Source organism: Epinephelus fuscoguttatus, linkage group LG15 (genome assembly GCF_011397635.1).
Source record: "Epinephelus fuscoguttatus linkage group LG15, E.fuscoguttatus.final_Chr_v1".
Taxonomy (NCBI): domain Eukaryota; kingdom Metazoa; phylum Chordata; class Actinopteri; order Perciformes; family Serranidae; genus Epinephelus; species Epinephelus fuscoguttatus.
This window is the reverse complement of record NC_064766.1, coordinates 5141645-5162797: the sequence shown is the minus strand read 5'-3', so window position 1 is coordinate 5162797 and position 21153 is coordinate 5141645. Positions and strand designations below refer to the sequence as shown.

At 39.3% G+C, this 21153-nt stretch overlaps 1 protein-coding gene across 1 annotated transcript in view; it reads left to right on the top strand.

Annotated features, from left to right (window-relative positions):
• The window catches only part of LOC125901778 (xenotropic and polytropic retrovirus receptor 1 homolog), a 68303-nt gene extending 49382 nt beyond the window's left edge, over nucleotides 1-18921 (top strand). Inside the window, exons 8-16 of the mRNA XM_049597688.1 lie at nucleotides 1260-1349; nucleotides 1485-1582; nucleotides 1811-1990; nucleotides 2997-3162; nucleotides 3260-3454; nucleotides 5573-5739; nucleotides 5851-5990; nucleotides 7307-7528; nucleotides 9887-18921. Coding sequence (XP_049453645.1) covers nucleotides 1260-1349; nucleotides 1485-1582; nucleotides 1811-1990; nucleotides 2997-3162; nucleotides 3260-3454; nucleotides 5573-5739; nucleotides 5851-5990; nucleotides 7307-7528; nucleotides 9887-9941 — 1313 coding nt within the window. The 3' untranslated portion in view covers nucleotides 9942-18921. The remainder of the gene's footprint in view (nucleotides 1-1259; nucleotides 1350-1484; nucleotides 1583-1810; nucleotides 1991-2996; nucleotides 3163-3259; nucleotides 3455-5572; nucleotides 5740-5850; nucleotides 5991-7306; nucleotides 7529-9886) is intronic.
• Nucleotides 18922-21153: the final 2232 nt, after the last annotated feature.

The window sequence follows — 21153 nt, the reverse complement described above, 5'->3', positions numbered from 1 at the left end:
ACATGTTCAGTTGCAAGCTTTGGCTCTCTCCTTCTCACAGACACATGCAGAAAACTCACAAACATGATACATAACACACACTCCCCCGCCCACCCAGATCAGTTTCTCCAGAGTGACAGTGTGAGTAGGCGAAGCGCATGTCTTTGTACCTGCAGGGTTCCAGGTTGCTATTATTCATTTGCATTTTGTGACCAAGGAGCACCAGTGCAGCTTGCAAATACTATTAATATATAAACTGGAGAGCTGTTACTTTGATTCCAGCTCATAGTAAATAAATCATCATGTTTAAAGGCGCTGCAGTAACAGTTTAATGAGTTTAATGATAGTGTGAGCAGACAAAGCATTTGTTTTTGTTAATTGCAGGGCTCCAGACTCTGACTGTTTACTTGCATTCTTTAACTATGGAGCACCAGTGTGACTTGCAAATACTATAAATATATAAACTGGATAACTGTTACTGTGTTTCTAGTTCACAATGAATAAATATTCATGTTGAAAGGCACCGCGGTAATGGTTTAACTTCGTGCTAACTGCTAACTTCTGTTGACCGGAGGCTTTAGGTTCACAGCAAAAACATCAACACTTTGGGCCTGAGTCGAGCTGGGTGCTTCACAACGAAAAGCACCAATGGTTCTGCTTTGATTTATTTAGTTATAACACTATCTTTTTTAACCTTATTATAACAGTACTTTATTTAACTTTATTGTAACAATACTTAATTGAACTTGATTGTGACACTAGCTACTTTATTAATCAACTTTATTGTAATTGTAGGTCATCTAATAATTATGTATTTTAGTAGTCCACAGTGGTTTAGAGCAGCTTTCAAAATATTGAGTCATATATTGTGTACCGTGATATAGCCTAAAAATGTGACAATATTTTTTTAAGTCATATCGCCCAGCCCTAAATGCAGGTATCGTTTGACTGGAGAAGTTTTGATATTACTCGGTACTGGATTATTTCAGTAGATACCTCAAAGGTATGATATTCTGATACCCAGCCCTAACCAAATGTCAACATTTGGTTAGGGCTGGGTATCAGAATATCATACCTTTGAAAATCTGCTACACTCATTATGACTTTGATGCTGCATGGAGCAATGTTATTTTTATGATAGTACTTCTGCCTCATAAAGTAGTTTATAAGTTGGCACTGAGTAATCTGGTGTGAGTGTTCTGTTCTTCTCTCATTTTTCCTTTGTCTCCTCTCTCCATACATTACACACTCTTTTCCCATGTTTCTCTACCTGTCACTAGGAGCTGTGGTGATCCGCAGTGCTGATGTTTGGCCTATGGTCAGGATCTACAGAGGAGGCTTCCTGTTAATAGAATTCCTCTTCCTGTTAGGTATGCACACACACACACACACACACACACACACACACACAAACAAACGCATGTTTCCCTACCACATAAGCTTGAACGATTTCCTGTTCAAAATAAGCACACAAAAATACCAGTCCCACTGTTTTTATCTTCCAGGCATCAACACGTACGGCTGGAGGCAGGCAGGAGTGAACCATGTACTCATATTTGAACTCAACCCCAGAAACAATCTGTCACATCAACATCTGTTTGAGGTCTGAGCACACACATGCAAACCTGCTGTCTAACAAACACAACAAGTACTGTAGCTCAATACAAAACCCTCAAAATGAAATGAAAATAATAACTTTGTAAGCATGAGCATTTCTACCAGTTGCTTTTTGTACGATCTAATATACTGGATGTTCATTTGTCCCTCTGGATTAAAGAGCATATTTTGATAGCGATAAATATTGTGACTGAATTTGTGTGTGTGTACGCAGATTGCAGGTCTGCTGGGGGTGTTGTGGTGCGTCAGCCTGCTGTCCTGTCTCTTCAGGGATAGCATCATGGTACCGATGCAGGCTAATCCTCTCGCTCTCTACGGCTTCTTCTTCCTCTTCCTCATCAACCCATTCAAGACCTGCTACTACAAGTCACGCTTCTGGCTGCTCAAACTCTTGGTATCATCACTCAATTACAAAGTTTTTTTTAAAAAAAGTTTGTTTTCATTTGATGTTTCTGTCCCCACCTTTCATTTTTTTGTTCAAATATTCAGTATATGTGATGCAGTAAATTTAGTTAATTGTAGTTGATAAACATGTTTCAAGTGTTTTGTTACAAAATCACTATATTAATACAAACCTGGTATCCACAACCTCTCTGATATTTTCTGCCATGCTTCAGACTTTATACTTGAGCTGCAACAATCAATAATCAATATCACAGAAACTTTGGTACAGATCGGAGCTACGGCCTAGGAGGAGATGTCAAAAATATGTTTTTCAAAAAAAACTCAATATGGTGAAAAATTTAGTCACCTTCGTGGTTCTCGCTGCTTTCTTAGAACACATTCACCTGGACATGTTGTGGAATTTCACATCAGTCCGACAAATGGTGGAGTTTCCTTGACCTTAATTATAGCGCCCCCATCTAGCGGATTGGCATTGTATTTTTTGATCACCATTTGCACACAGCTTCCAATCATTGGTGAAAATTTTATGTAAGATGTACCATCTCACGGGAATTTGCGAAAACATTTCTGAACAATAATTATAAGAATAATAATTAATATTAATAATAATCACACAGCACAAAAACAATGGGGTTTTAGTCCTTCAGATGTGAACCCCTGATTATATTCTATATTCTCCTACAATGAGTTTTGAAATGCCATTGTATGAGGGGTGTTGGGGCTAGTGTATTTTATATCAAAGATTAATGTATTGGAATTATTGTATTAGTAATTTGCATTTTGCGTGACAGTCTGGTGAAGGCTTTTAGGAATCAACAATGTGCAGAACTTAAAAGTAGTATCATCACAATGCCCTTAATAAAGACCAAGTACAAATGGACTCATTTTGAAATCAGTGGAGAACAGTTATGTATTCCACCCTAACAAACACACTAATGATTGCTTTGGCTCAGGATTCTGAAGAGAAACTGTCCTCTGTGTCCCTTCTTTCACAGTTTCGGGTGGTGACAGCTCCATTTCATCGTGTTGGCTTTGCAGACTTCTGGCTTGCTGACCAGTTGAACTCTCTAGGTGTGGTTCTGATGGATCTGGAATACATGATCTGTTTCTACAGTTTTGAGCTGGATTGGAAGAAACATGACGGACTCATCAGCAGTAAAGGTAGGACTGAACAATCAAAGACTGGTAAGATTCTGATTCAGTGATGATGGACCCAGAACTCATCATAACCACATTGTCTGCATGCCACCCTCTGCAGGTAGAGATGTCTGTAATTCCTACTCGTATGGCGTCCGTGCGGTGATCCAGTGTCTTCCTGCTTGGTTCCGATTCGTCCAGTGCCTGCGACGTTACCGTGACACCAAACGGGCCTTTCCTCACCTGGTTAATGCTGGGAAATACTCAACTTCCTTCTTTGTCGTCACCTTTGCTGCCCTGTACAGCACACATAAAGGTAGCATGGAAACTCAGATACACTACACGTCTTTGTTGTATTCAATGTACAGAGACCTTGATTGGAATATCCATTACTTATCACACCCCTTTATTATAGACAGAAAAAAAATATTTCCATTATTCTCTGCCTTTTCATATTTTTGTTCATAATGTTGTAAGATGTCTCTCTGTTTTCAAATTTTATACTATTTTACTGTTTTCACTTCCTCCCTGTTACTCTGTTGTTCTGGGGTCATGTCACAAATCACTTCCTACTCAGATGTTTAACATTAAAACCCTTCCGGCAGCTCAAAGGGCATAATTCCTCTCATTGTTGGTATGCTATAAGACCATCAAAATGTAACACGTGACACATCTCTCATCTGACACTCCATGCACCATGGCTCTGTTAAACTGATGTTTGCCCACGCTGGTCATTATTTGAATAATAGCTTTTAAATTCATGGTACCTTACAGCTTTTACCATATTCTTGTTCCCCCACTCTTCTACTCCCCTTCACCCTACCAGAGACTTATTTTTGTCTTTTTTGGAGTGGGACAGGGGATCTTCATCAGAGATAGCGGTAAACAGTATATGCCCCATTGAAGTTGTATACATAATCTCAAAGCTGGGAACCTTAAGATTCATTTGAGATGTAGCTTTTCTTGTCACAAATCTGTAAAAAAACATTGTGTTTTCTCTAGAAGCCTATTCAAACTGAAAGTTTAGAGTGTATGTATAATGGAAGTACATGATGGATATTCTCATTCTCAATTATATCTTCTAAGTTACTGAAGCAATTTTTGTGTTGATTGTTACACAGATTTGGTGCTAAATTTATGCATTTTGACCACATGAGTATTGATAAAAATGGTGAAAATCCCTCCAAAATGCCACATTAAGACTCCAGGACCTTTAGGAACACCACAGAAAAATTCATGCTGTGATTTGGTATCAAAATGTTACGACATTTGGAGATTTTGTAAGAATTGCATGATTCTACAATTGGATTGGGAGAACCTTTGTTCTGGAAACTGCTCAGAAACCTCTTTATTGTCAAAGTACCTATGAAATCTCTTGAATGCCCAAGGTCTCCAGTGCATGTTTGGAAAGTTTGATGAGGCTGTGATTATCCTAGAGGTCACAATAGATCATTTTATATAGTGATGTCTTTTTTTTTTTCTTCTTCTTTTTTTAATGTCTCACTACAATGAAATGGCTACTAAGGGGGTTAACATCATCACACATTAATTAACCTGGGCTCACTGAATCCACAAGTTCTCAGTTTTCCATTCATACCCAAATTCAGGCAATTCCAAGACTGTTCAGGAACCCCAGTATGCAGAAATAGTCCAGTACAATAAGCAAAAATAATACATTTGTACTGCATGTGAAAAATGCATGGGTTTCGTCCAAAACTGCATGGGATAAACATAAAGCTGGCATATCTGTAAAGATATCTTGAGGTGAAGGGACCCCTGTTAAAATGGCCATGCCACTTTTTCCCTCGTTAAATTTTAGCCTAGATTTGGAGCATTATTACCGACAAGTTAGCATAACGTGATTGGTCCCAATGGATGCCTTAGGTCTGGAAGAGGGTAAAAGTGTTCACTGCCACCCCACACCACCTACAGTTGGTGCTGCAGTTCTGCATGACAGGACAGCTGACTAGAAGTTCTGAAGCCTCAGACAATAAGAATAAAACAAAAAGACAAAACAGACTTTTACAGCAGTAGGTTATTTCCTTTAAGAAAAAGGATTTTTTTTTTTCAAGTTTATATTTATTTCCTAGTGAGGCTTTGTTGCCTGTGTTGTCCATTGCATATTTAGTTATAAAGCAGCTTTTCCTGTTGTACATCAGAAGCCAAACTAACAGCATAAAAGATTTTATTAAAGTATGAATCACTCAAAGGAAATGGTGGCTTGGAATCATTTTGGGATAGTCTACATACATAGATATATTCTCTTCTTTAAATGAAAAATACAGCTGTCTGGGTTATTAAAAACCAAATAAGCAAACATCTTTGATTGATGTTTCCATTTTTAAACATATCAATTTGATGCTATACCATCTGTCTAACCTCAACCTCTACTCTCTCTCTCTCTCTCTCTCTCTCTCTCTCTCTGACTCCTCAGCTGAAGCCCACGCTGATGCCCAGATCTTCTTCTACTTGTATATCGGCTGCTTAGTGGTCAGCTCATGCTACACACTGGTCTGGGATCTGAAAATGGACTGGGGCCTGTTTGACCGCAACGCAGGAGAAAATACCTTTCTGAGAGAGGAGATAGTCTACCCACATAAGGTATTTGTCCACACAGAGAAGAGAGGGATTCATCCAGTAGTTTGATCCTTTCAGTGTGAGTCCCTGATCATGTGATGATGTGTTCTCCCTGCTCTCTCTGTCTCATTCCAGGCCTATTACTACAGTGCCATAGTGGAAGATGTGCTGTTGCGTTTTTCATGGACTTTAACAATCACCCTCAGCAGAGTCTCTGGGATCCATGGCATCTCTGACATACTGGCAACTATACTAGCCCCAATGGAGGTCTTTAGGTATGAACAATCATTCTGATATCTGACTTTTTATGCCTCCGCACCAGCGATAGCCATGGCCGGAGACATAATGTTTTCAGGTTGTTTGTCCATACTCGTGAACACGATAAGTCAAGAATGTGGAATTTTTTCAAATTTGGCACAAATGTTCACTCGGCATCAATGATGAACTGAATCATTTTTGGTGATCATGAGTCAAAGGTCAAGGTCTCTGCAACTTTGTCTGTCTTATACCTGTGAACACAATATCTCAAGAAGGCCTTGAGTGAATTGCTCCAAATTAGGCACAAATGTTCACTTGAACTCAGTGATGAGCTGATTACATTTTAGTGCTTAAAGGTCAAGGTCACTATGACCTCATCCATTACATTTTCATGAACACACTACTTAAAGACTACCTGGAGGGAATGTTTTTAAGTTTGGCACAAACATTTACTTGGACTACTGATTAGAATTTGGTGGTCAAAGGTCACGGTCATTGTGATCGTGTGTCTGTCTCATTTCGTGAACGCTAAGAGACGGACATCATAATGTTCTTCAAAAACACTTTTCTGGCTATTACCCACTGTCTTATCTCGGGAACAGAAGGGGTGACATTTGGTCAGATACTGAAGTGGAGACACTAAAACTGTGCTAATGGTATAGCTCTTCTGTGCTGCCTGGTGGAAAATGTGTGTGAAGCGTCCGTGTTTTCACAGACATGGATGTAAACTCAAAGTGCAACTTACTTTCTTTTAGAGTTTCCTTCTTTATCTCTTACTTTCTACTCCTCTTATTCCCTCTGGGTCAATATGTCAGTTTTTCTTTCCACTTATGAATGTTTCTATAAAATGTCAGAGATTATATCCTGGAGCCCTGGGAGACATCCTCAAATTGCTTGTTATGTCCCATCAGTCTTTAAAACCCAAAGATGTTTTTAGTCGTCAGCAGCAAAGGTAGAATACATTCTCCTTTTTGAAAACTGTAAACAGCAAATGATGGGCATTTTTACACTTTTGATAAGCAGTTACTTTAATTATTTGAAACATGAAATAGAATTTAGGATTAAGCATGTAACAATAACTGCCTTTGTTGGATGAGATATTGTCCCAGAAATAATTGCAACACACAATATTATTGTCATTTTGCAACCATTTTATGCCATTGATATAATGATTATATTATAGCATAATAATATTCCTCCTAACTTTAAAGAAAACATTTGTAACAGCTGATATAGTATGTGATGACCACTGGCTGGCATAAGGATGTGAATCATTGTTATTCATTGTTGTTAAAATATTTAATATGTGACAGTGAGTGTTTCTCCTCCCCAGGCGTTTTGTGTGGAATTTCTTCAGATTAGAGAACGAGCACCTGAATAACTGTGGTGAGTTCAGGGCTGTCAGAGACATCAGCGTGGCCCCGCTCAATGCTGACGACCAGACACTGCTGGAACAGATGATGGACCAGGAGGACGGAGTCAGGAACCGTCAGGGCAAGAAGAGCTGGAAGAGGAGCTACAGCATGAGTCTACGCAGGCCACGACTGGCCTCACAGTGAGTCTGAACAACAACAGATGCAAGCGTGATGTGGGAGCAAATTGATAATAAATTAATTCATTAATTAATTCATTAATAAGAAATTTAAAGCCTGTTTTACCGAATGGGCGTAGAGTTGAAGAGAAGTGGGATTTAACCAGCCAGGAAGGGTCAAACAACAGACACTATCAAGTTGCCTTTTGGAAAACACAGGATCCACAGTAGTGTTGGACAGGGGTGGGTAGAAAAAACAATTCTTATATGCATTGCAATTCTCTGTCTCCATGCAGAATAGTCAATCAGAAAATTATCATCTTTTTATCATGATCACCTGTAAAACTAGGCTGTGTGTTCCTTACAGCTGTAGTTTGACCGATCCAATGTCCCGCCCCCCTTAATTACTGTTGCTAGTTCAGGCAAGCTTGACAAAAAATAAATAAACATGGCAGAACTGGTTCTGTTTATCTGGGTGCTGCAGTGTGTATCAGATGGTTTCTTGTCACCTTTGTTGCTTTAACTGCAAAGACATACTTTGGCAGAGCAACATGGGGGCCTGGTAGTTAATGTAAGACAGCATTCTGTATAATGTATCATAGTGACTCTATGCTAGCTTGCTAGCTGAACGAGCCAGACTTTTGTGTCTGTGTCTGTGCTGTCTGGGCCTAATATGGACAAGGCTGTTCAGATCATGATTGATATAGCTGTTTTAGCTACTTATTTATGCAACATAGAGAACCCTAACACATAGCATATCTAGCACTGAGTGTAACAGGAAAGAGGAAAGTTGACCAAGGTTCTGCGGCCATTTTAACAAGTGACTGTGTTAACTGGTGACATTCAGCCAAATGCACCATGGTTGCTTGTAGTAATTTCTGAAAATGGTTGCCGTAGATAATAAAAACAGTATGTATTTGAAATTGATGAAGTAAAATTAAATTAAAGGCTTTTTTTAAGGAGGACACAGACATGTTTTGTTTGTGTCTTCAAAAGCTCGGCACTACGAGCAACTACGACGCATTCCGCTAAGAGTAACTAGTTACCACGGTCACCGGTCACGGATACCAGGCTTGCTCAATGGGTTATTGGAGCCCAAAGCAAAAAGGGGTGGAACTAAGGAATGGCTCTGTGTTGTAAAATGTAACCTTCGAGTTAACACATCTCCTCTATGTGTTACTACTATTGTATTAATCAAAAGTTTTGGTAGTAATTAATCTGTTTTTTTTTTTTTTGTTTTTTGTTTTTTTTTTAAATTACGGATCATTATTAGTACGCTGTTTAAAAGTAGGTTTGCAACGGTATGAGGTTTTTCCCAGTACGCTGTCTCTGAAAATACTGTGGTTTCACGGTATTACAGAATTATTATTACTATCAGTCAGAATGACCCTTAAAAGAATGAAAATGGAAGGGTTGTTATCATGGTATACCTTGATACCACGACCCTATTAACCCTATTGAAGTAGCAAGTACAGTTAGAAAAAAGAAATCATGTATAGATGTGAAAAATTTTGATGCATCAATAATTTTGTAATTGCATTGCAGCCCTCTGAGTTGAACTGAATGTTGAGATTCCCACCCCTGATTTAAGACATAAGAATAGTCAGGATATCCCGACCTCTTCTGCTTCAATTTCGGCATTTTTTTCCCCTGAAGTTATGGAAAGTATTTTTTAGGACTCAACAGAAAATATGTGCTCAGATAAATTTGATGTTGAATGGCTGACCCAGTCAAACTGTTTTCTAGTTATTTCATACAATGATGTTTACGTGCATGGGTTAAATAGTTTCGATCAACTGATTCATTAAATTATTAGTTCTTACAGATTTTCTCATGGCGGGAGTGCGCACCAACAGTTTTGTTTCTTAAGTTTTTCCAATACACTTGGTTGACTCGAATGTCAATGAAAAAATGTATTCATCCCTGCTTTGGAAAAAAAATAAAAATTCAATTCTTTATTCTGATTCATTATTTATGTAATTTTACTTTTAATCGCCATAATCTCCTAATATGATCCAGTGTATTCAATAAAGCATAAGCTAAAGTAAGTGGTTTGATCCAAGGTTTTCTGATCTCATTGTGTTCAATGTTCTCCATAAAAGCAATGCTATTGGGCTGTTTGTGAAAACTACTCTGTAATATATGACGTCTGCTGTTTGTAGTGATTGGTATCTTAGGTCATGTAATCCTCTCTGTGTGTGAACTTAGTCAATTAATTGACTTTAAGATAGTTAGTTGTAGTAGTTGCAGTAGTTAGCAGCAGTAAAACATAATGGAATTAGTGTGAAGACACACAATGTGGGTTTAATAATCCATATAATGAACTTCTCACTCTGCTAGTGGCATCAGCATGCTTACCTTCTTCCTTTTCCCCCATTCCAGGTCCAAGACCCGTGACACCAAGGTTTTGATAGAGGACACTGATGATGACTCCTGACATCAGGCCACGCCCCTCGCCTGGGTCCAGAATTTATTCAAAGGAGGGAACTCCACCTCCTAACCAAGGAATTACCCAGCGAGTCGGGCGTTGAACTCTCAGCCAAGGATGAGTTTTAAACTCTCATGCCTACGTAATTGTTTCTCCAATGTGTGAGCCTCTACATGGGCTCAGAACTATTTGAAGTATTTCAAGGGAGAAACTGTCACCTCTTGAACAAACAACCCAGCAACACGGCCATCACACTCCTATTCCTACCTTCAGTAATAACCAGGGGTGGGCCAGTCACTTGAACTCTACCTTACTCAAGCAGTGGGTGAAAAAACTACTCTCCTTGTCATCCACAGCCACCCAGAGGTGGACTCTTTATCTGCACCCACTCCTCAGCCATTGCTTGGGCTTTCCTAAAAGCCTCAGCCTAGCATGAACAACGCAGCTAAATGGAATGCAAGCCGATCATCCTGACAGGAAGTGTCCCTGCTCCCTCTCGGTGCCACAAAGCTCCCACACCGGGAGAGGCCGACCACTTCAAACCCACTGCTGTTGAGGACCAAAAGGTTTTCTCCCCGCCTTTAGTTATTGGCCTCTGCCCACACCACAACTCAAGAGATTTCGAGTCAACTTGTAATTTGGACCTCATAATGAACCTAAAGCCCCTCTTTCTAGTAAGAGAATAAAACGGGTTGGAAAGTGTCCTCCTCTTCCTCGTCTTTCTACTTTTCGGCGACTTTTTAGGCCTTGTGACCTTCCCCCCTTACCCTCAGCCAACAGACTATGCTGATGAACATTTGGTAACGCCAGTCAGTCGCTGGCTTGACTCCCCTCACACTTCAGCTTGCCCGTTCAAATCATCACAGAGCTGCCTACCTGCACCTTACACGCTTTAGAAACACACACACATAAAAACACACAGAGAAACAAGCACTTTGTAGGAGGGAACTGGAGTGGAATGCCTCTTGTGTGTTCACACTCACAGACCTTGATTTCAGTGTGCAACACTTGACCATTAATCGTTTTTAGACCCTGGGAAGAAACACACACACGCACACAAATAGACTAGTGATTATTTATAACCGTGGTTGTAAATATGAGACGGACCAAAGTAGGAGGTGGTGTGAAAATATTCAGAAAATAAATATTCCATTAAAAAAAAGTGCTGAGTTTGGACTGCATGGAACAGCAGCTGGAATGACTGTTCAGCCATGGAGCTGAGAGGAAAACTTTACTTTTGTTTCCGGGAAAAGATGAAGATCAACTTAATCATCCTGCGGAAACTCCCAGTCACCCCATGTGGAAAAATATATCCTCCATCTGGAAATGGTTTTGCTGAATGTATGCCAACTTATTTATGTATGTATGAGTGGGAGACATGCCTAAATACTACCAGTTAACCCATTTAGGCCAATCAGCTTTTGGAAACTTAAAATAAGAGGTAAGATGAGTTCTTAAGATTTTTAATTTCTTCCCTCTGACATCTTGATTGAAAACTTTTGATTTATGAAACAGTACTTCTCATCTGTTACACTGGTTCACTGAAATGTGACCGTAATGGAAACGGAAGAGGTCACCTGTCTGTCACATACTGGTTCAAACTGTCACAGTCAAAAGGGTGGTGTAGTTAAACTTGAATCTCAGTGAAGTGGCTCTTCCAGCTGGTTTGGTGGTGAAGGTCCTATGTTTGGCTGTGTTTACACTCATGAGATACATGCTGGTGTAGCTGAGGTTCCATAAACACTCCAGTTTGGGTTTAAGACTTTAATGAACTAGGTTGGTGGGATTAAAGAACATTTGTTTTGAGACAACATCATTTTAATATTTTTGTATGTTCAGCAAGCCATTGTACTTTTCAACACATCTTATTTTAGTCCACCGTAAATTCTCAAATTTGGCCTTTATTGCCTCATTGGCAGAGGGCTCTCTCTTTGTTTGCAATAGGCTTAATTAGAAAGTTGTTTTCTTAAATTCTTCTGCTTCTCTGCAAACTCAAAACTTCCTCCATGGTAATCTGTTGTCTTGCGAAAAATTAGTGTAATGTACACTTCCTTAAACAGCTGGTAGTTGAGGGGCTTGGCTGTGGTGTGGTGTCTATTTGTTTCCAAAGTTTGACAAAGTCTCAGTCAGTAACAGGTTCCACACAATCACCACCACATCATCTGTATATCTGCAAACTAATTTTAGATAAACTATGTCATTGTGGCCACACTGCAGACTCTAGTGTCAAGCTGTGTTACTTAATCATTAGAGCTACAAAATGAATCCATCTTCTATTGTTTGAAGAGGACAGGTAGTTGTGATTACACTGGAGAAAATGTTTTTCTAAATGTTTTTAATAGAGTGAAGATATACATTTTGTTGCTTTTCTTTCACATTCCAAAAATGGTTGACATACATCCATAGTGTGCTCGTGTTGTGGTCTCACATTAACTGTTGAAAATAAGTTTAGTTGAGGAGGTTCTTTTAGAGTTTTTTCCAATTGCTTTTATCAATCAGCCATTTAGCACAAACCTCTCTGCTTTCATGGTTTTCAGTGAGTTTAGTAGTAGCTTGTGGATGCTGAATGAAAATGACTGACTTCTACAGTCCTTCAGGAAGCCCTGATTGAAGTCGGTTTCAAGTGAGCAGAAAGTCCCTCAGTGACTATGTGGACTTCATTTTGTTTTTCTACATTTTCTTTGTCATAGTGAAAACAGTCTCTGTGCTCAGACTTGAGGAAGGTGCATAGAATTTTAATTGTAGCAGAGTTTTAGTTTTCATCATCTTGTTTTACTGGTCCTGTCTCTTAAATATACAGTACGACAACTACTTGAGGACAGAAATGTGTAATGCAACTGCAGTATGTTTTATCTGGGTCTCCAACATGACATAATCCACTATTCAACTATGGGTCGACACTCTAGCTTGCAGGATAGCAGAGCTTTTGCCAGTGTAGCTAATTAAACATGTAAGTTGAATATAATTGTCCCTATTGTGAAGGTCTTCAGTTTTCAGTTTCAGTTAATTTGAGAAACAGCCGGTCTTTCAAATGACCAATATCGTCTCTCATTGCATGCTGACATTCCCATATAGTCATTTTTCTAATAGATGTCTGTTTTGGATTTTTTGTGTGTAGTAACAGCAGACACTGACAAATATGTGACATTCAACATGATATAGAACGTTGAAGACCATGCATAATATCTTACTAAATTGTAGAGAATAGCAATACTTGATAGATAGCAGTGGTATGTGAGCTGTTAGGAACTTGTTTGGCTGACAGGATGCTGGTGGACTAAGGGCGGCATGTCTTTCTTGCATTTCCACTTGTTAGACAGTAGGAATAATGACATTTCCTAGTACAATACACCCAAGGTGGACACTTAACAGACAAGTTCTGCTGGCATGCAGGTAAATTATACAACATTAAATAATGTGGGAATTTTAGCCATATCATCTGTGCTGGCTGCAGAATTCTAAAAAGATTGAAACACAGCAGTCAGTGAGCTTTATTTTTGTTTCTTTTCTTTGCATTGCACCTTGTCTTTAGTGTTTTGATTTTGTTGTACCTTGATATCTTGATAATCTGCTCTGTCATTCCTGAGAGCCTCTTGTGTACCCTATAGTTTCATACAGCTTAGCCCCTTGGTTCTCTCTCTCCCTTACCCTAACATCATGGGTGCCCGAGTTCAGACCAGCAGCTTTAAGGGAATACTTCACCCGCAAATGACTGAATTTGTGAAGAAAACTTTATGTCATGCCTCCACGGTGAATGAAGTATCTAAGAGAGAGAGAGAGAGAGAGAGAAAAGAGAAGATATTGAGTTATTGTGTCTGACTTGCACTAGCTCAGCTGGCTACTGAGTTAATGATCAGCTCAGCCACAGCAGCTCACCAACTAGCCCTGCAAGTATGGTCACTGTGTCACCAAGACTCTATATTTAAATATTTCACAGAGATGTGCGGCTTAATTCGGCCATATCACTTTGTGTTGGGATCAGACCTTGAGGTGGCACAGTGGAGCTCGAGCTTGTCAGGCTGTCGACAATCAGTCTTTTGGCTGTTCAGGAAGCAACAAGCTTTATAATAACTAGCTAGCTATAAACTGAATTAAACTTAACCTAGAAAATGTTGATAAAAAATACTAAAATTAAAACATTTAACAAGACCTGGAATTATTATACTTTAAATCGTGGGTCTTAAAATGTGTGTAAACTTCCTCTGTGAGCAGCAGACAGACCAGGTGCAGCTCTGCTTGTGCCAAGAATTGTCCTGGATCCTCCAACATTTCTTGATACACCTGCAGTGATCTTGCTTAGTATATATTTCAGTTTGTCTTGCAAGCAGCTGACTTTTCTACTTTGCCTTTTGTTGCACTCAGGGTTCATCTCTCTCTCTCTCTCTCTCTCTCTCTCTCTCTCTCTCTCTCTCTCTCTTTTAATCAGAGAAGATTTGTGCACAAGCTTCGAAATTAGGGCATTGCCTTCATGACTTCCTGTTTTCTGAAATGTCCAAGCAGCAAATACAATCATTCCATCCAAAGAGAACTTCTCTGATTTTAAATGCATCGTATTTGTTAGGAGCTTTTATTTTGAAATCCCTCAGGTTTTCATGTTGAGATGCATTACTTTAGAAGAAGTGTGATTATTATCAAGCCATTCCTGCATGTTCCGTAGTGTCAGGAGAGTAGGAGGTGAGATTTGACTCAGGACATTTTGAGCACTTTTGCACCTTAGCCTTCTAATTCACAAGCCACATGGAAGCTCCCTGATTCCCTGCCCCTTCTTTTTTATTGTTGTTAACAGCCTTTATTTTATGAATGTACCACTTGAAACTTCACTCCACGAATGTGTTTGTATCTGACACGAATGCACCAGAGCTTAGCAAAGGAACCTCTAGAAAATGATCATTTTCAGTTATTTTGTTGTTTCAGTACAATGCCAAATAGGATGATCTCTCAAAACTTCATGTATTCTCTGCTTCTAGAGCCAAGCCTGATGGTGTTTTATGTTGTTATGATTCTGAGCATTTGAACATTTCAGCTGCAGGCAGGCTGACTGTGAAATAGTTAATCTTATCTTTTTGGTTTTCCTTTTCTACAATCCAGATGATGACTCACACTCCGATTAAAAATGAAACCACACAGCTTTTTGGTTAAGATGTTTGAGACTGTGACAGACAGGTGAATACCCTCTTTCCAAAAGTTGAAAGCAGGGCTGGGTATTTACAGTATCTTCTACACGTTTTTACTACCACCAGAAAATGTATCATTTGCATAGAGTATCGAAAGCTCTCATAAATGACCTGGTTAAATTTGTGACCTTGTTTCCAGATTCATATTTACACCAAAGTTTTGTTAATTTTAGGCTTATTTTATTTAGGCTCAGTTAGGCACAAATGCTTGTGTTCAGATGTCATTCACTACTAGAAAATGTGGCTTCTTTTGTCAAATAAAAAAATAGGTTGCATAGAAAACTATAACCTGTATTTCTCAGATTAAGGTACTGACACTCCAGTATCATATCGGCACTATTTTCAAAATAATACCCAGCCCTAGTGGAGATTGGTGGGATATGCTGAATCACACAGAAGGTCTTTCAGAATGTCTTGGGAATGTTTCAATATAACTCTGTCTATCTAAAACAAGCTTATTTTCTAACATTTCACATTGTACCAGTTGGTTTTGACCAGAATCTCACCAGCTGCTTCACAACAAAGCTGCTCACTGGGCCTCATGCAATGTTTTCTTACTCTTATCCTAAACTTGTCTGACATTTTTTGGTGAGGTTTTCTTGTTCAAGTGTTCCAAGTTTTGTTCACCAAACACCAACTTGTTGTAAATCCCTGGTTTGAACTTGATGAATGTCACCTGTTAAAGAGGGGATGAGCTTTTGTGAGATGTGATCATTGATTGATGCTTCTACAATTGGTTTGCGTGTGGGTAACTTTCACACTGTAGAGCTCCAAATTCTGCTGTCAGAAAGAAGCACAAAAAACATATGTAATTTAGTAGTGTCATTGATAAATGACTCAAAAAAACAATACAGAAAAGTATAAATACAGCAGCCAATGACATTCCATAAGAGTGGCACCGTACTGGGACAGAAATAAGGATGGAATAGTGTGACATAAAGTTAGACACTAAAAACATCTTTCTAAAGCAAAGAGGTGCATGATTTAGATGGGAGGCAGTCAGGGAGACATGGTAGTCATTAAGAGAGAAAACTATACAGTAATTGATGTCACACTATTACTGAGATGGAGAATGTTCACCTGAACAGGAACCTACCTAAAGACCCAGCGATAGCTGCAGGCATAACAGAATTTACCTGCTGAAATATGCCAATAAAATCTGTACATTGGTAAGCCACAGTGATGATATGGTGAACAGAATATTAATTTTGCATCATGTTATTTTAAGCACAGAATTTTATTTCAGTTTATTACATATCATCTTTAAACTCCAAATTCACTGAGGTTAAGGCATTATGACTCTTGTTTCATAAGTCTGAAAACAAGTGAATTCAACAAGTTCTCTTTAATGGCTTGTACTTGACACTTAGGAAAGAACACCACCTAAATTGAGAATTCCAATATGTTATTTCCATGGCCTAGTAAAATGTGTTCAATATTTGTGAACATAAGCCTCTCTCTCTCAAAGCCAGTAACCAGAGAAGGAAGACTCAGCGTCATCTAGAACAGTGGTTCCCAACTGGTCCAGCCACAGGGTCTAGATTTCTCCTTAGTCATTAGTTTGAGGTCCACACAGTTTAATTCATTCAGCATTATACTTTCGCTTGGCCACATCGAGCGAGTTTGCTGTCTTTGTCAAGTAGTTGTCTGTTAGTCACTCAGTTGCTCTGTGCCTGCTATTCACTGTACTTTAAAATAAAGTGTGTTTTTTACAAACTTGACACATTTGACACACATGCGGTTCACTCAGAATGGGTCCATGACCCACTTTTGGAATGCGACCCACCAGTTGGGAACCACTGATCTAGAACAACTTTCCCAGTTCATTTGGTGCTTGTCACAGTCAAGGAAGGATCGTTAAGTGGCTGAATTTCAAGGCTACATCGTCATCAACATCTAAAATGCCAATATATAACAACTTATTTTGCCAATAACCAATACCAAAATTGATATATCCACTTTTTTGCCCACCTAATTTTAGTGATCATCAAGACCCTTCTGTGGTGAAATTATCATATTATGCATACATACTCTTATTGTGATGGCCCACCAGCAGATGGAGACATGAAACAGAATGCTTTTCAATGTATGTAATATTCAGTCATTGTGAAAAATAAGAAAAAACATGTTGACCAGTTCATTTTAAAGCCAATACTGGCAGATACTGATGATGTACCGAAATTATCAGGATGTTGGCAGATTCCCATAGTTTATTTTAAAGCCAATATCGACTGATACCGATGATGTGCTGATATTATCTTGCATCCCTATTTATTATTATTTTTGGACTGTTTAAGACCATAGGAACTGCATTCAAAAAATTGGTGTAGTTCCCCTTTCAACAAACAATCTGTTGGTACATGTGGTTCTTGCATGAGGCCCAATGTCTTACTTTCCTTTAAAGTTCATGGATGCACAAGGAACCAGAGGGAATTCATAGGCATTGATAGGCTGTTTTTTCACATGCCTATTGGAGAGTGTTAGACCCAGGTATGGAGGACATGTAGTTCTGTAGTGAAGCAGTTCTCATGATTTTGATCACCATTGAGTGGTATGATTGGATGCAAAGTCCTAACGTTGGTAACAGGCAGTTATTTGATTATTCCAGAGGAAGCAACACAGCTGGCAGCTTAGAGGCATTCTGGACACACTAATAGGAAAACAGGGTTGTTGCTGAAGCTTGAGCTGAGCTCACATGAAGTGTCCTCAGTTTCCCTGGCAACACTGTCCTCTCTTCAGGTCCAGGATGTCCCAGCTGCTGGCTCTGTCACAAACCTCTCTAATGCTTTTACTCAAGTGAAGGGTGGTGAATTGTGATCTTTGGTGTTTGGTGATCCCCACCCTGTGAGGATACTGTGTGTCCTTTAATTTGTTCAGACCACCTGTTGGCCACCAGTTCTGTTGTATACACACCAGTCATCATCCTAAAGTAATCACTGAACCTCTGGGCTTGGAGTGTGGAGAGTTCACGGACATAAAGCCATGCTGTTAATTTTATTGTCTTTTTACACCACAAACTTGTCGCTTTTTTTAAAAATATATATAAAGTTATTGGTCTAATCGACTCACCTGAGCTGTGTGATGATCTAAAATGTTTCATGCTCACTGGCCCAAAGCTTTCTCTGCGTGGAACATAGAATAGGTTGTGAGAAACAAACCTGAATCGAAATTCTGACATCCATAAAGTTAAAGCAAAATTCATATTCATATAAAAAGGAGCCAAAAAAGAAAACCTGACAGATGTTTTCTGGTTGGGTCTTATGTACCACAACTATGATTGACCACACAGAGAGAGCATTTTGGTCCACGTTCTGACCCCACTATGGTGTGACCCAGAGCTGTTGATTATACAATACATTATATATTGATAAATATATTGATTAGAAGCATTGTATAATCGTGACTGTGCTGTGGGTGTTGTCTTGTATGTACAGTAGCAGTGTGATGCTACAGAGGTGCCTGGTTCACCAACCCCTGTTACAGTTTTTCAGTAAAAAACAGCTAAAGCTCAAAAAGGTGTTTATGACTTGGAGTCTTATTTGTGTTCTCCAACTAACACTGATGTTTATGTGTCTGTTAACTACATACACAGGAATGCCATTCATGTGGAAAATCTCTTTTAAAGGGTACATTTCCAACCTGGACCCTATTTTCTAATTTATTTGTGTCTAAATGACTTATGAGAACAACAATCTTGGAAATTGGTTCAGTATTTAGTAAAGGTGGGAATCACCGGAGAATCCACAATAGATATTAACACAATACTTTAGTCACAATGCACTATTGCAATTTTAAAGGAGACCTATTATGCTTATTTTCAGGGTCATATTGATATAAATATGTGATATTGGGGTCTAATGGAATAGATTTATGTGCTTCAATGTTCAAAATAAACATTATTTGCCTTGTAGTGCTCATTGATGCAGCACCTCTGTCTGAAACGCTGTGTTTAGGCTCATGTCCCGCCTCCCCAGCAGCCCACTCAGCTCTGATTGGTCAGCTTGCTCAGTCTGCTGTGATTGATGCATAAATTTTCTTACCTTATGTCCGTCTCCGTCACGAAGAGATACCATTGTTTGCTAGCTTGGTGCTAATGGCAGTACTCACCAGGTTGATAAAGTTCCTCTGCTGTTTCACACCATCATCTTTCCCTTTTTACTCTGTGTGCTAACGTCCCTAGAGTAAAATATCAAAAAGGCTGGGGTGTTGTTGTCATACAGTTGTCTATGGCAGCAGATTGCTCTGTGTTCCTATTGGTCAAAGTGACGGCTGTGACAGGACCAGTCGTGAACGACAAAAAGAAAATCAAACATGCTCGACTTTCTGTTGGAACGTTGTGAGGCGTCCCAGACGTGGCGTTGGTAGTCGTCTACTATGACACACTACACGAGAAGAAACGATGGATTATTGCATCGTTCACAATCCACGCTGACACCGTACTTCGCTGCGTCGGGCTAGAATTGGGCTGATATCGTGTAGTGTGAACCTGGTATTAGATTCTCCACAATTTAATCATTAAATTCATCTGCTGAGACTAGCAGTGTAATTTACTGTGCACTGTGTAGCAAAAGCATTGCAAAATAATAGCTTTGGTTTGCCAGTTAGCTGAGACCTACAGCTATAACGCTGTGTAAAACACCAAGGAAAAGGGAGAAAGCATAATAGGTCCTCCTTAAAAGCTGATACACTATCAAACTCTAAGTACAGCCACACATTTTTTTTTTTTGGCAGTTTGTGAAGCAGTCCTCAGGAAAATAGAGGGAACACAATAAAATGTCTGGGATGTATTGTGGAGGAATTGTATCAAAAATAAATTCCAACCACTTCTTCGTTGTTCCTTTGTCCGGAGCAATGTGTTTAGGGGGTGTGGTTCAGTGGCCGGCAGGCGGACACTGTGTGCCATGCTAATTGCACATTGTTATGAAATACATTCGCAGAAGTAAAGGCGGGAAATTCAAACGAGCAGTTTCAAGCAGGTCAGGATCTGTGTGTCTGTGCTGAGACAGAACTCCCTTTAGACTGGACTTTTTTTTCTTTCTTTTTTTTCCTACTTAACGGACCTTATAGAGGCAAAAAATGCTATATAACACACTAAAGAAGAGGGAAAACTCCAAAAAGCATAATAGGTCCGACTACAAATTATGTCCCCAAAGGGGGAACTTTGTCAATATCTGTTGTATCTAAGAAGGTAAAGTTTTCAGTCCGTTCATCTCACTTAAGCAAAATTTATATAGTGGACTGAAAAAGCAATTGATTATATTATTCTGGTAGGTTACCTAACGCTTGATTTGTATTTTTAATATTAATAACTTGAATATTTAAATAATTGATACTTGGCACTGTGTGACAATACGATATTGCCACATAAAAATATCACGATACCATGCTGCATCGATTTTTTTTTTCCCCCACATCTAGTATTCAGTGACAGTGCTGCAGCTGGCAGCCATGAAACAGGCTACAGTGTGATCACTCTGGCATGTTCATATTTCTACAGATTGATTGTTTTAGCTGCTGGCAGGCTCAGATTGTCATTCTAAGTGTCAACATGAAAGGATCCCTACAGAGATAGACCTTTTTGTAATAGAATAAGATCATTTTTGCTTAACCACAAACAGCCCCGAAATCGCCATCACCAGTCCCACCATTACCCATTTAAATTAACAGTTTTTTTGTGTGTATAGAGCCAGCATATTTTCACATCTAACTGGGTGAATTAAGGGTTTATTTCAACCAAACCAGAGGTGGGAATTGTTGGAACAGTGGAAAGACGAACCAAGATGGATTTGTGAGTTTTATTCTGTTTCTGTCAACTTTCAATGACATGTGTTTTATGATATTGAAATTTCTGTTTTTTGAAATGGTTTCTGGTGGGATGGCTGTTTCAGCTGCCAGCCAGCTGCCAGTCACTCCCCAGCCAATTAATAGTCAACTCCCAACCACCTGAAGACCCCCCTCCTCCAGGTCATGTCTCAGTTCCACTGTGACATGCATGATCTCATTCCAGCTAAGGGCCTAGCAGGGATCTGCCATGGATCTGCCTGGGC